General features: G+C 41.5%; 1 protein-coding gene across 1 annotated transcript in view; it reads right to left on the bottom strand.

Annotated features, from left to right (window-relative positions):
• Positions 1–10,566: 10,566 nt before the first annotated feature.
• Positions 10,567–16,512, bottom strand: part of abcc2 (ATP binding cassette subfamily C member 2) — a 60,717-nt gene continuing 54,771 nt past the window's right edge. The window contains exon 32 of the mRNA XM_077011639.1: positions 10,567–14,794. Within this exon, the coding sequence (XP_076867754.1) occupies positions 14,662–14,794 (133 nt within the window). The 3' untranslated portion in view covers positions 10,567–14,661. The remainder of the gene's footprint in view (positions 14,795–16,512) is intronic.

The raw sequence follows: 16,512 nt of genomic DNA, 5'->3' as shown, positions 1-16,512 counted from the left end.
CGTAGTGAAGTACATGGCATCTCGGGTCGGGTCCCGAAAGTGTGTAGCATCCAGCTGGTCGCTACCCTCACAGACATCTTCGATCTTTCCCTGGCATGGTTCAATCCAGAGGTCCCTCAACACCTCACATGTTGTCAGAAAGGCTGAGGAGAGTCGACCTGCCACAACAGGTCTTCTGGAAATTTATAAATTTATACAGCTCTATCATGGGATTCATACTGGCACAGTAGTGCCGCTGCTTATGAACAGATGGTCCTGCAGAAGGTGGTGAAAACAACCCGTGAGCTTTTGATCGAATTGATCACGTATGTCTGCCTGAAACATTTTTTTATGTTTCATAGAGAACTGGGACCACAAGGTTTTGATTTATATTTAGTTAGAGTTAGTTTAAAGTTTGAATATGGGAGAAACTAATCATGAAAAAGTTATTTATAATGTTGCCTACTTGAATATCTATTTATAATATTTCAATGTTGTTTTTTTTAATGGCCATTCATTACAGAAGGCTCAAACATTTCAGTACATTTCAGTGTACTTGGCCACAATTGCTTGTTTTTGTGTAAAGAAAAAATTAAGCTTCATTTCAATTCAACGCCTTTATCATTTTTGCATGCTTACTCTGCAACTCTCAGAGAGGTTCAAGACACTAGTTGTCATATCTCCAACATGGACCGGGCTGATTACGTCACTGCATCACTGGTCACTGCGTCATTCAGCCACTCAGTAGGCCGCAAGTTCTGGTCAATGAAGGATATATTCTGGATGAAGGAGACCATGGCAAATTGTACTACAGTCTGTAAATCAGTGATTTACTGTAGCTTTGTCCCTGTACCAGAACCCTAGGGGCTTCCTCATGTACATTCTAGGAATGTGTATGATGACATTTCTGTAATTTACATTTTGCTGTTAATTTGCTACTTTTGGAAGACTGTGTTCATGTATTCAACAGTTATTTTTTTCTCTTTTTCATAACTGAAAGTATTCTTTATTTCTAGTATGGTGTTCTGTGGATGGTCAGCTAAAGTCTCCTTATGCATTCAGTAGAAGATTTTTTTTAGCTAGGGTTTTAGTTAGGGTTTTTTCAGTGTGTGTGTGTCCCCCATTCACACACACTTTGACATCACACTTCTCATGGTGTACAATATGGCTTTGTTTTGATCCTGTCCCTGCCCTAGTCTCATGTTTGTGCATCTTAGATTTTGAACATTTCTTTCCCATCTCCGCTGCCTCCTTCTCAATAGAGCACTGACCTTACACTTTTCCTAGTGTGTTTTTCACCACTTCTGGCTGAGTGTTCTTACTTTTATTCTTTCTGTAAGGGGACATGCACTGTCACACTTCGCATGCTCGATTAGCAAATGTTGACATGTAGTCCATGCAGAGCCCGGGCTGATCCACTAATTATGTGCAAAACGTGTTTCACCCAGAGAGCCTTGCTGTTCACAGCACCTGCGTATTCACTGAGGGACACACACGATCCTGATGGCAGAGCGTGCCCCGCGGCAGAGACACACGGGTCTTCAGTTCTACAGGGCGTGGCGCTGACTGCCACAAGCTGCTTTCTCTCGTGAATATGCCCCAGACCAAGTCTTCACTGAGCTGTGGATCTGAGGATCCTGGCTCTCCTGCACAACATCCACCTACACATCATCTAAAACCAAATCCAGGAAGCAAGCTAAAACCACTCAAGCACCATGGGACTTTGTAGCCAAACAGTAATGGCACTTGAAACATGAAGGTCTTCTTAATGATGCTGGCATTAGTGAAACATATCTCTCCTTCTGACTGCAAGTCATAGCCGGGAAGTCAGTTTTAAAAACGCAGCTTGTTTTGGCCTTGCACACTCGATGGGTTTCCCAGAGAGCATGCAATATCGTGGACATCTAAATATTTTGGCTTGTTTTGAAAGTAAAAAAGCTTTTGACAGTAAAGTAGTTCTATATGTATACTTGTATACCCATTTTGAGCACCAGATGTATTGGTTTCCTTCCTCATGGGTTTTAGCATACACGTCCAGGAACTCAGAGAATGATCCTTTGCTGGCTTGTAGACTATTTTTGACTCAATCTCCTGAAATGATGCTGTCTAGCAAAACAGTGATCTCACCTGCATAGGGCATGAAGTTGATCCCATAGGGCACAAAGTTGATCCCATAGGTTACTAGGAAACTGGTCTGAAAAGTCAAGCATAGAAACGAAATAATTCATTTAATTTTAAATTATAGCAGCAGAACGCTTGCAGTGCCAGCAGCTAAGTAACACGGTACTGTATGTTATACTGTGTTAGTTATTATATTTGTCTTAAAACCAAGACCAATCACAACTACTATTACTACTATCTGCTATTGCTTAAATGATAAAATGCTTAAATGAATGCTGAATGATACAATGATAGAATGCTGTTTTAATGATACAATGATAGAATGCTGAATTATAGAATGCTGTTTTATTGATAGAATATTGTTTTAATGATAGAATGCCTAATGATAGAATGATATAATGTGATTTTAATGATATAATGCTGAATGATAGAATGATGAATGATAGAATGCTGAGTGATAGAATGACAGAATGCTGAATGATATAATGCCATTTTAATGATAGAATGCTGAATGATACAATGATAAAATGATAGAATGCTGCAAAGTTTATGTACTGGATAATGTACTGAACATTTGGTTTTCAGCCAGTTCCCTTAGACTGGCCCATAGACTTCCCATTTCATGAGTGAGGTGTTAGAGACAAATACAAAGAAATGAATAAGAACCACAACCACTTGTTGTGGTGCAGAGGACATGCAGACAACAGACTACAACAGTCTACATCTGCGCTTCATCTCCCTGGTTACCTTGACATTGACAAATCCCAGAGAGGCTTTTCTCTAGCAGAACAGAGATGAGCGATGACTTGACCCCACCCCCCTCCACTCTCCCCTTCCCACACCCACACCCCCACCCCATTCACCCCCCAGGTTGATCAACCCGCTCCCATCACTGCCACCCGACAAGCCGTATTATCATCCAACACTGAGAAATAGCACTCAAAGGCCCTTTTAAAACACAACAGGAAAAGGTAACCAGGCTAGCCAAGCAGCTAATGCACACCCTCATCGTACGCACAAACGCAGCTGAATGTGGCACAGCCTGTGCTAATTGACTAACAGCACACGATGTCTCCAGAACTGCAGGTTCTACAGTGATGTGAAGCTGGGCAGAGCGTGGCGGGGAAATGGCAGACAAAATGGGGGTTGAAGAACAAGAAAAAGAGGGCAGAAACATGTAGGAATTCAGCATGCTGGTCGCACACACAGCCTCAGGGGGCTCAGCCGCTTCCAAAGCAGCTCATTCGGCATTGAAATACCTATGCTTGACATTTCAGCCACAGATGTGTGTGTAAAATGCTTTGGGTGAATTCACTGCAGTCAACCTTTCAAAATTTTATGCGTGATTTTCAGATTTTCATGTGCATGTCCTTCCAAATTCACATTTTCACCTGGAAGGATGATGACTATATTCCATAATTGAAAACAAACAAAGGTAGCATCAGATCAGATTTGCCTCCAGCACTAAACCTACTGCAATCTATGGGATTTCTATGTCTATGGGATAATGACAGTGATCAGAAGCTTTGGCTTTATTCTCTGTACTTTATTGCCATGTTCCAGGGCATTTGGCTCATGTAAGTCGCAGTGTCAGACTTCATCCAACAATCACACCATGACTAATGATATGTTGAGGCACACACGTGAGTCACCGTGTTTCCCAGATGAGATGGCATGTGCTGGATAATGAGCACTTCCTTTATTTGTTCTCAGTGCTTTCTTCTTGGCATCACCTGAGTAGGCACAGACCTCATCTGGTCTGCCCTTCAGAGTTTGAGTCAGACCTCCCCGGTGTTTTTATTCACGTTTTGGTAAACAGAAACATACCCATCATGCTTTTGAGACTTAATGTTTAATTTTTGGCCCAAGGCCATTTACAACGCTTCTTCTCCACAATCTCTGAAAATCTTACCTTTGCTACTCCACAATGGTCTGCATTACAGGTATTGGCGATGCTTTTCTCATCATGGTATGAAACAGCTCCAGACTCCAGTGCGCGGCTTGAATCAACCTTTTGAGATCTGAGACCTATTGCAGAGTCCATTATGCCTGAACACATGTTCTCTTGTCCAACCACAGAGAGCTTCCAAAGGCACAACAAAGCTGACTGAAAATGAACTGTGTTCTCCTGCAACAGGCAAAGTAAAGGACCGTGTTTCCTGTATGGTTTACCCAGTATGGACGCAAACATTGACATTCAGTGACTGCTTCATTTAAAATCATGTGTGCCACAAACACAAAGCAATAAAATGTGTCATTTTCAAATGATTTACGGCTTGCCCTGTATTTTAGGAGGCAGTTGAGAACACAAAGGAAAAGAAAAGAAGTAAAACCTGTACATTTTCATGATGATAATGATGATTGTTAGGAAAGATGATTCAATTGATTTGAGACTTCATAAAAGCAAAGTGAAGCACCTGGAGGATTTTAGACCTGGTTGCCAGAAGCCATTAATGGGAATGATGAGCGCCATGAGCAGCAATCTGCTGGGGACTGCAGGGCCCAGTCCAGCCCACAGGAAGGTGATGGACAGGACAACCCTCAGTGGGCACCACCACAGAGGGTGGATGGTTTGTGGCATCACTGAAATGCTGAGTTTTGGCTGACAGAATCACCATCTGTTCTATAGTCGATTCTTTCCAAGCATTGTTGGGCATGACCAAAACCTAGCAGGTAACTCATCTCTTTGTTAGAATGTATATTCAACCTAATCACATCATTTTTTAGAGATCATCAATCAAGGATTTTATATTTACTCTTGATCCTCAGCCAAGGATTTTAGTATATTTACACTTCATTTGGTAATTGAGAGATTGCCTAGTTTTGCATATCCTGACCAATTTGCTTTGAAATGATAATCTGGTGAGGATCAGGCATTGGCCTGGGTTTCTTCTTCTCATCCTGGGTTTCTTCCAGGGGTTCATGATTTCCTCAAGATCCTGGCTGATGTGGTGTTTCTCATTCAGATCCCACCTATCCTCCAGCACCAGGGGCCTCTGCTAACAGTGATGACCATCCTTAAAACATAAAACACACGGCCCAACAGAGTTTGTACATCTGCTTCACAACCTTTGTCATTTTATTATATTTTATATTGACCAGCAATTACTTACAATATTAAAACTTATCAGCTCCATGTAAATGGACATTTCTAATGCATCTCAAGCTTTAAAATGCATCTTTAACCTATAAATAGGTTTACTACTTTCAAGTACAGAGCATCTACTATGTTTAGACCTTATTTAGAGCGTATTTACTATTCATATAAATATGCACCATTACAGTCTACTTTCCCCATTATCCTCAATCATGTCATTAAGAAACATCCGCTTTCAGGCAGCATTCTGCTGGTTCATTTTCCCTTTGCCGCACCACTGTCAAACTTTAAAATCCAACGTAAATTTCATGTAGTTCCTTCGACATAACTATGTTGATTATCTTTGCAGCGTGCCCTTGCACACCCAAAAAACATGAGTGTATCAGATTTCTGATTCTGCTCATCTGACATTTTCTCTTGCTCTTCAAATTCTGCTGATCCACAGCTTCACTGTTCAGCCATTACCCAGGAGATTGTTCACATGCTAGCTGAGATTACTGAACCTCTCCATGTTCTCCTAACAAAAAGCCAAATATTTTCACTTAATAGTCTAGGCCTGTTTTTTAAGATCTTCAAATATTTACCTCATGTGTATGTGGTTTAGAGACAATCCAATAAATGCTACGTACCAGTGCATCATCTGATCTGTTTTGTCTCCGTTAGGTCTGATGTAATAATTAAACACAAACATTGTGGGCAGACGGATGTCATTGATCCTCCATACTTGTTATGTTGTGAAATCGAATGCCTTACTTGTGTGCACTCTGGAATATCACTGATTTCCCCTAGAAAGGAAAACTCAAAAGAATATGAATGTGTATGGAAATATGTATTTTTGCCTTTTTGGCCTGTTGTACTTTGCCTGTCCAAATGATTCCATACAGACTCATTGTTGACACTACAGACTGTTGTGCTACCCAGCCTATGCAGATTTAAAACAGTGTAACTGAAGCCATATTCTTTTGTTTTAGGATAATACATTTAGCTACTCTTTATCAAATAATATTATCTCATGAGAAAGCTAAGTAATGTAAGTTGCTCTGGACAAGAGTATTTGCTATAAATGTAAAGGTTTATGTTGTGCCTCTGGGTGTGTCTACATGTGTCTATATGAGAACCGTTTGCATGTGTCTTGTGGCGTGTGTTCGTCTGTATCACTCATATTATTCGTTGCAGTTTTCTCTTGTTTTGTCACTGTTATGTGTAGCACTTGTGTGTTGTTGCGTGTTGTCGACGTTCTTTGTCAGCCTTTGTGTCGCCGCTATGTGTGAACGTCACTGCGTGTTCCATCCTGCTTTATACCTCATGTTACATAAATATTTTATTGAATTGGTATTATTTTTTTTAGGTATTATCATATCATATTTTTTACATTTAAATAAACTCCCTGCGTTTGAATAATAACTATTTTGGAGCAGCAGTACTGTTTGATACAAATGAATCATAGATCTAGGAATTATTTCTGTCATTCTGCAAGGCTTTCTGCACTTGTTGAGGAAGCGGAGAGCACTCAGCAGACTGAAGGTAACTAATCTGTATTAGCCAGCTTGAAGTCACCCAGCTCAGTGTCCTCAGAAGGAGTTCTTCTTCCTGATCTTCATAGCAAAACGTGTGGGAATCAGGACCATAGATCGCTACAGCATTGTTCTTGTGCTAAGGAGTTGGAACCCAAAACATCACCTCTATTTGCACTGTTAATCAGAGATGAACAGAAAAGAAAAAATATGTCCCATGCCCTGGATGAATATTGTGAGACAGAACCATTTTTGTAAAGTGTTACAAAGGCCTCTGATGAGGTTAGATTACCTGATGTACTTCAAAGATATGAAAGGCGTTAATACGATCATTTTCATTATGACAGTTTATTATAATTGAACATAGTGAATGGAGGAGATCATTAAACACCACATCCCTACACCACATAGACCGTGGGCTCACCTGGCTGTCGATTTTATCACAGATCCGGGAAACACCACCATTCTTCTCGTAGTGGATCAGATTTCAAAAATGGTGCGCTTCATACCACACCCGGGTCGGCACACTGCTTCAGAGACCACTGGGCTTCTTTTCCGCCATGTTTTTGGACAGTTTGACCTCCCAGAAGTCACTGTGTCTGACAGGCAGGTCCAATTTCCGTCCCGGGTGGCGGGAGATGCTGGATAAGCTCAACATAACGGTGAGACTAACATCTTGTTACCACCCTCCTGAACGGTAAGTCCACCGGCTCTTATGCTGTTCTGGAACATGTGAATGAGGAGACCTACAGGGTCGGCTAGACGGAGAGCAGCCGTGTATCGTCAGGTTTCTCTGTCTCTGCGCTTAAACCGGTGGGGTTTATTTGTGTGTGTGTGTTTTTTTTTACATTGAAAAGAGAATGGATGTTGTAAGTTGTCATCTTTCTACTGTCATAATGAAAGAGAGCATTATTCACCTTTACATTATTCAATTTTGCAAGGTGTTATGACTTTGTTTTCCCTGAAAGTGAAATGAAATAACTTTGTGTGTGATGTTCCATGCTGTGTTAGGAATCATGATCTAGCATATTGTCTTCACGACTCTACCTTTGGACCAGGGATAGATGACATCACTCAGGGTATCATCTCCGAAAATGGTGTGGCCTCAAAAGGCATGTTTTTTTTTTTTTTACTAGAACACTGTTGGACAGATGATCAAAACCATTAAGATTTTAATTAGGCACATAGCCAGAAATCCTTCTGCATCACCTGCCTAATTAAATGGGTGTTGTGTGCATGCTTTTCAGAATGCGTCTTTCCTGGATCGTCCAGATCCGGATTTGCCGGTGTGTGTGGAGAGAACAGTGCTGGTGTGGGTGCCACTGGGCTTCCTGTGGCTCTGTTCCCCCTGGAACCTGGCCAATCTCTTCAGGAGAACACCTCCCAGAACCAGTCCCCACCCAAAACCCAGTTAGAGCTGTCACTTATTTGAATTAATCTGATTATGTGAATTTTGTTTGCATGATTAGACAGGACAGATGGACTCCCACTCCAATTAGAATTTGTGAAACCATGTAACCAAATTATTTATTCAACCAGAAAATGGAAGGTATTTGCCTGTCTGCATATATAACCTGGCTATCTCTGTTCTGTTTGTTTCAGAAACTCAAGCAAGCCTCAAACTTAAATTGAATGGTCAATGCAAAAAAAAAAGTAAATAAATAAAATATACAGCGGTTTAGGCTGGTCTCTGCAACTGCAATACTAATTTATTTCTAATCATGCAGGACCTTTAGCTCAGAAAGAAGGGATTGATTGTAGTGCTGATAATTAAATATGACATTTCCTTCTAGGAAATGAACTGATCAGGTCTCGTTTTCATATTAGGTCCTGGCAGGGTTTTTTGTCTTCTGCTGGAACCATTGCTGAAGATTATTGCCGCCAAGCCACTCAGCTAAAAAGCATCCTACAATGTTCAATTTTCCTGTACTGTCTGCAGTCTCTTGGGTAAAGTAATAAACAGTCATGTCTTCTCCAAATCCAGAGATTAGTGATAAAGCCATCAGTTATTTTCCATCACAGCTCTCTACAATAAGATACAGTGTTTTGAATCAAGAGGCTCAGAAGCTGAGAGACACTGGGAAAAGCCTCTGGATTCTGGAAGCCTCTTTCTTTCCTGGACACTAAAGGTCTTTGAGATATTTTCTTTCCAGAGCGAATTTAGAAAGGCAGCAGGTACTGACACTTAGCACTTTGTGGCACGTCTCTATTGCTTGTGCGGCTTGTTTAGGTTGAAATCGTGCGTACTTCTCTCTCAGAAAGAGATCGTAGGTCTGCCATGGTTGTTCTACATAACCTACAGGCTGCACGTCCTGACTTTGGTCCTGTCAGACATAGCAGATGTTCCACTTGATCTCAAGGAGGTGGCCAAAAATAATCACAAGGCGTTTAGCTATCATATCAAGAGACCTAAATAACAATTTATAAGACACATTCTGCAGAACTGAATGTCACTACAAAACACATAATTCATCAATCTATTTCCTTCACAGTCACAATACGTATGTAAAGATGCTATGAATTAAAACACCTGCTGAATGCTATGAAGGTAACACAGCAGTATATGAGTTATTTAAAGTGTTTATGTTTTATAACAATATCATGAACTATTGGAAAGGGATAAGGGAAGAGTGCTCAGGTTGTCTGAGAATGTTACTGCAAACACACACTTTGTATTTGCAAAATGTTTATAAAAAAGTTTATTTGTAGCACATTTTATATTCAGTGACAATTAAAAATGCTTCACATTGACACAGAAGAGGAATAAAGCTTATTACATTCTAAGTGTCATGGTGAGCTGGTATCAGTATTTGGGAGAGACGCCCACTCCCTCACTCACACGCCCTCAGCCACTCCCACCCCCTCACGCACACGCCCTCAGCCACTCCCACCCCCTCACGCACACGCCCTCAGCCACTCCCACCCCCTCACGCACACGCCCTCAGCCACTCCCACCCCCTCACGCACACGCCCTCAGCCACTCCCACCCCCTCACGCACACACCCTCAGCCACTCCCACCCTCTCACGCACACGCCCTCAGCCACTCCCACTCCCTCGGCCTCAGCCACTCCCACCACCTCACTCACACGCCCTCAGCCACTCCCACCCCCTCACTCACACGCCCTCAGCCACTCCCACTCCCTCACGCACACGCCCTCAGCTACTCCCACTCCCTCACTCACGCACACGCCCTCAGCCACCCCCTCACACACAGTCCTTCTAACAAGCCCTTCACATATGTCCCTTATTTCTCACTTGATTTCTGGGAGCATTTACCCCTGCAGGTCTAGTCCTCCGGTGCTACACATTAAAGAGCCTAACTGTGTGAAATGCTGGCTTCTGGATGTTTGCTGCAACACTTTGCTACACTAATCTCTATCACCTCAGGAAGGTTTTTGCCAAAAAATATAAACAAAGCATTCAAATAAAGTGAAATATATCTTTATTTAAATATAGAACATTTAAAGACGTGAAATGAAAAATTTGATAAAAGTTGAATTGAAATAAATATGATTCATGAAAGATATAAAGTACATAATATCTCATTAAACATGAAGGTTCTTTCTTTCTTACTTGCAGGTAAAAACTCAACTCATTCTATTACGAGTACATCTGAATATTATGGAGTATTGTATCAAGCAGAAAGACTGAGCAGTAGTAAAACTGGTACCTTACCAGAGTCTGTATTTAAATTATTGTACTTATAAATGAATGCAAAGTCATTACATAATTTAGTTGATCTAATTCAGAGGCCATTTGTGTTTGTGAATTTGTTTATTTATGACACAGAGTATAATGTTAGATTTCTTTGTGAATCGGATGTTCCTGCATTCTCTCTTTTGGATTTGAGTGCAGTAGCATTTCTCCATGGTGCTTTCATTTTGTGTGTAATGTTTTTTTTTTTTGCTTTAATTGCAGTAATCACATCTTGAACACTACTAATTTTGAAGCTTTGAAGCTGTCCAGCAGAGCATCAACAAAGCTTTTTATAGTGCTGAGCATGAAAACGGTTGGTTTTTCTGCCATTCATGAACTACTACAACTGGTCTTGAATTAGTGAGGCCCACATATCTATGAACACACAGTAATGATCTGACAAGAGGTCTTAATAAGGGCCTGTTGAGACATTTTGATTTGGCCATCGTGTGATTGTGACAGTGTGTGGTACCCTCCATGGAGGTTGCAATATGACACAGAGATTACAATATGACACAGAGATTACAATATGACACAGAGATTACAATTATCCTTGAGATTATCAATGTATGTTAAAATAAACAGCTATTAATAAGCAGTCGAAATCAACAGAAATAAAAGACAGCATGTAAATTTATTAGTAAAATCTGAATTGCACTCTAGACCAATACTAGTAATATTCGTGGTGTGCCTCTCAGAACTGCACACAGATACTGATAAGGATGTAAACCCAATAATAACATCTTGCATTGGAACTAAACACTTAATAGAGCAGCTGTACCTTCACTTTTCTGGTGGGCATGAGAGACATTGTAAAGTTGAAGCTTGATGGTGCTGACAAAATTTATTCAGCCATGGCATTACACTTATTTAACCACTGTAGATTGTCCAGTGTAGCCACACCCCATTGTTAGCATGGCCTGCGTTAGCCTGCCCCATCTGTTTCTTTATTACATATTCATATAAGCCCTCATGTTTGATCCTTTGTTGTCAGCCATTATTCGTGTTTCTAGTTCATGTTCCTGATACGTTACCTTAGAGAGCTAACCTAGCAACCCAAGTGCTTTGTTTCAAAAGATGTGGCTCACATTTTACATACTCCAGCTTGGATAGATCTGCAGTATCTGATATGTACTCCCATTCTTTCAGTTTCTGATAATCACTGGAATGAGAGAGATTACGGGCATGCTGGGACCGTGTTTCTTTTGAACACGTACCGCTGATGTCATCTCTGTAGCAGCAGGAAGCCAAAGAATATCAATGTGGCACACTGTTTGAAACTGGGTTGTCTTCTCTCATTAAAGCAGATAATAGTGCATGGAGCCCCTGATGATGATGGGGTAGCTAGTGAAGCTGCCTCTGGTGGCTGAGCTTGATTCTCTCTCAGACCAGCTGAGTAGTGGTTATCCACTGTTGCTCCACCTTCGGGTGGGTGAGGAGGTAGGGGAGATGGAGGCCAATGGAGAGTCCTCACGTGGTTGTGGTGTCTCCAGAACCTGATAAGCTCCGTCATCATCAAGTCATTCAAAGTCTGTAGTTCCATCAGGGTGGCCACAGTGGGGTTAAAATGACGGGGCTCTTGAGCGATACAATCTACTGATACAAGGGAGTCCTTGTGTGCTCAACCGTATGCTTCTCCACAAATGAGGGAAGATAAGTTGCGCACCCAGAAAATGTAATTCTCTATCAAGAGTTTTGACATCGGTCTTCTAAAATAATGTCTTATCCTTCTTTACGTTAATGCTACAACTGCTTGACAACTGCTCATGAAGTTGCTCTGCATTTATCAAAATAAGTATTTTTTATTTGACTATGAAGACCCATTATAAAAATAATATACACTCGTTTATACCTTCTATTTGTAATTAACCAATCAGCCAATCACATGGCAGCACACTGCAAAAAATGTTTTTGGTTTTGATCTTGTTTACTGTTTTTCTACTGGTCTTTTGGATTATCCCCGATGCCTTGTTTCCCGGTTATTTGAATTCCTTCTTATCTTTGACAAAGATATTTGCGTTCTCCCTCTATCTTTTAATGAAACAATCTGTAATTGATTCTGTTCCTGCTCTCCTGAGAAAAGACGCTGCCATACCATGAATACAGTACCATACCAAAATTTCAAACATCAAACTTCTTAGTATCTGAGCATGGTCAGGGACTACCAACAGCATTTGAAGGAGCTAAATACTATAACTTAGGTAAGTGTAGCACTTTTATAAGCTAGCGTCTCGGCTGGCATTTAAGGCCTGTTCCTGATGCTTGGTCCTTTACTTCCCCAACCAGTCTGCCCAATTTGCCCAGTCTACCTCTGCTACCTTGAGAAACGTTAACTGCTGTGCACAATTGAGTGTGTGCTATTGACCAGCTATGAGTCAGTCTCTATATTTTGCAGTGGGGTTTTCTCTTATGCAGCCCTCTTAAACTCAGCAGCAGCGTGTTGTGTCCTCGATGTGGAGTTAGGCCAAGAGCTCCACATTCCTATCGTGTCTTTACCAAGATCTTTGAAGATTCATACCATTCTCTGTACACGTGGAAGGGCATATTCACTCATACTACTATACCTCTGTAGCGTGTTGGAGGGGCCAGACACTGAGACAATTTTGTTTGTGTTTTATTCAAATGCACTGCATCTATGCACAAACCCTCTATTTCATGGTCAGGTGAAGAAGGGATTGTGCTAATCCTCCTGTCCATGTATTCCCTGTAAAAAAAATATCTGCTGCACAACCTATGCCCTTCAAACAGTCCAGCATGTTATCCATGGCGACTTGTAATTTCGATCATATAACAGAGATAAGACTAGTCAAAGGACTCTTAGGGCGTACTCACACTAGGCTCTGTGATCCGGGCCCGGGCACGGTTCCTTGCTGAAGCACGGTTCGTTTGGCTAGGGTGAGCGCTCCAACCGTGCCCGGGCCCGGATCAGTTAACCGTGCTCGGGCCCGCTTGAAGAGGTGGGCCAGGGCACGATTCATGTGGACTCGGGCACGGTTCGCTTCTAGTGTGAGCGCTATCTGTGCCCGGGCCCGCTTGGTGCCTCGTCTGATTGGTTCATTTCGCTGGAACTCAAACATGACGTCAGTGATGCAACGCTCACGTTAAACAGTCATAGCGGCAAAGTGATTAGCAGACAATCGTTGTGTTAAATTATCGATAAATCTGTGCTTGCACCGTGTTTCTGCACTCCCAAAACGACTCCAAAAATACAATAAAAAGAGAATCGTGAACTCCATAGTGTTGTGTGAGCGCGCTTTTACTCCAAATAAAGTCACGTTGTGATGACGTAAGCGTGCTCGGGCCGGGTTGATGAAGCCAGTGTGAGTGCAGACCAGAGGGGGAGTGGGGAGGGGGGATAACCGGGCCCCAGCACGGAACCAGCAAACCGTGCCTAGTGTGAGTACGCCCTTACTTAAAGACCCTTACTGGCATAGGCCAAGTCCACTCAACATCCCTCATATCATTCAGATCCTGATTCCAAGAGCACCTGAGTCAAGGAACTTCCACAGTTTCTTAACTTCGCAAAATTCGCAGTTCCTTTAAGAATTCCTGTAAGAGTAAGACCTTGGTGTCTAAATAGTAATTAGTGAGAAAGACTGGAGTGTCTGAAGATTTCCTGTTTACAGATATTTGTAGATATGTTTATAGATATTTGAAGAGCATTGTTAGAAACGGTTGCTACACTGCCTTGTTTTACCATTAAAACGAGGACTATGTGCGTTATTGTTTGGTATTGGGGTAGCTTTGTTTAAAGCCAAGAATTCTTCCAGTCTAACTCTTTAGTTATCAGGCATCTTATATTAAGCAGTTCTAAATGTTTAAACAAAGGTGCCATTGCACCTTTGAGTTCTAGCACAGAGGCTGAAAGGCAGATGATCCAAACATTAACCTATACCAAAGTGATACAAAGAAGAAAGGTCACAGAAAGTAATTATGCCAAGGTCATAACTTCATATACAAAACATCATGGTACGTTTATGCCAGCCTCAGTTACTGATGACAGGAGCAATATGAAGTGCAAGGAAGCAACATAACAGAAGCGATGTATGCATTAACAAAGCAGGAAGCCCATTCTTGTGTAGCACTTTTCCAGTTAATAAAGTCACAGAAGATCATATCCAGAGTGTCTTATAGACGTGGTGACGGTGTCTCTGAAGTGGCACAGTTCTCTTTGCATTTGTTCATCATGGCAGAATGCCGCCGACCACATTCGAACACGCCACTTCAGTCCAACTAGGCACTAGGTCTGTTTCTCAAAGTGCTGTGTATTGTATTGATGATGAGATACCTGCTTCTTTGGCCAAGGAATAGAAGTGGCCCTTCCTCTCAAACAGTACACTGGGGGAATCGAATTCCACTATTTTCCCAGCATCCAAAACCATCACCCTGTGTAGAGAAATGGATATTGCTCAGGCACAGTTCAAAATATGATGCACCCCCCCTGCCCCCCCTCAACCCCAACCCATTCAGGTTTTTTAATAACAGGTATTATAATTACTTTCACTATGGTGTAACAGTATATTGTCACCATGAGACCATGAGAAAACCTTGTAATATTAATTTATAAATTCTTCTTTTTTTTACACTTGATGTAAATGTAAATTGACCATTACAATTACTTTATAATGTCCAGGCCAACACAAATGGGGTTCAGTGGCAGATGCTCGAAGAAATGTTTGTTAGAAAGTTTCTAGAAATTTCTATTTTCAAATATAGAACTGTTAATGCATGCTAAGTACCAATGATTTTACCACTCCACCAGATACATGACAAAATTATGATGCACCTCCATCAACCAATCTGTGACCTCCTGACCTACAGCCACTGACTAGCCCTCCCAACTACTTCTGATAACACTTTTCCTATTCTTAGCGAACACTCTCTGAAAAGTCAACAAATAGCAACAAATAGTGGTTGAAATGGCTAGAAATGCTTTAGTCCTTATCTCCCTTGGCCAAATGTGTGCTTGCCAGCAGTGTTCCTTTACATCAGCCATATTTCAATTTCTTTCTTTCAGGTTTCTTCAGTTCTGTCCTCAAAGGGAATTGTTGGGTCAATAAAATAATCATTTGCTTACCCTCAAATGCAGCAAAATGTCCAGCTTTGGCAAAAGTTTTACACAATGCACTGTGGAACCTGATGTTGCCTGTGGAACCTGTGTCTAGTGTTGTGTTTCATCACATCAACCGCTACTGTTCACTCACGTCTGACCATGAAATGTGAGCTATTCACACACTTGCCTGGAAGAGAATTAACCTCTGCGTACTATTCAACAGACATGACAAGCATTGTTTTTGCTTCAGAATCATGGAGAAGACATAGTCAGGCAGCATCAGATGACGTCGAAGGATGACTTTTTCTTCTCTTTGAGATTAAGAAGAGGAAGGGAGTTAAAGAAGGGCCAAAGGTCAAAGTGTAAAAGAAGACTACATGGAGAAGTTTAGGACGGGTACGTTGTGTTACAGAAGAGTTGTCAAATGGAAGAAAAGGAAAGTTGATGGGATTAGGAAGTACAGAGAAGCAAAGGATGAGGTTTGAGAAGAAGTAGGAGAGCCAAGAAGGTATAGGCAGGAGTGCAGGAGAGGCGAGGAAACAAAGCGGCTGGAGGCACAGAAATTACTGGATGTGCTTTTGCTTCTCTCGTCAATTTAATCGATTTTGCAAAGGTGACAATGGAGCAAGAACAGATGCGCTCAATACAGCACGAGGGAGGGGTCCTCTCTGGAGGAAGTGCCCAGCAGGACAGGGGTTTTAGATTCAAAGCATTGTAATAAAACTTCAATTTATGTAATACCAAACCCCCTACATCTACTGTTCTTTGCAATTTACAGAGATGTAATAGGGGTCATTTGCCATTTGAAATAAATGATTTTGTTATCCTGACAAGCCATCAGAAATGCAAAATGGGATCCAGTGGAAAATAGTGAATAAGGTGAATAAGGCTTGGGAAAGCAGTTCAATGTTATAACACTGACCTTCCATAGAAAAAAGAGCCACCCATCTATTGACATCACGAGATTTTTATGTAATAATGTATCAGCATCTTATCTTTCAACAGAGGTGAGAACAGGATGCCTAGGTATGTAGGTATCTGGTACCTAGTC

Source organism: Brachyhypopomus gauderio, chromosome 1, assembly GCF_052324685.1.
Source record: "Brachyhypopomus gauderio isolate BG-103 chromosome 1, BGAUD_0.2, whole genome shotgun sequence".
Taxonomy (NCBI): Eukaryota; Metazoa; Chordata; class Actinopteri; order Gymnotiformes; family Hypopomidae; genus Brachyhypopomus; species Brachyhypopomus gauderio.
This window is presented reverse-complemented; position numbering and strand designations above follow the sequence as displayed.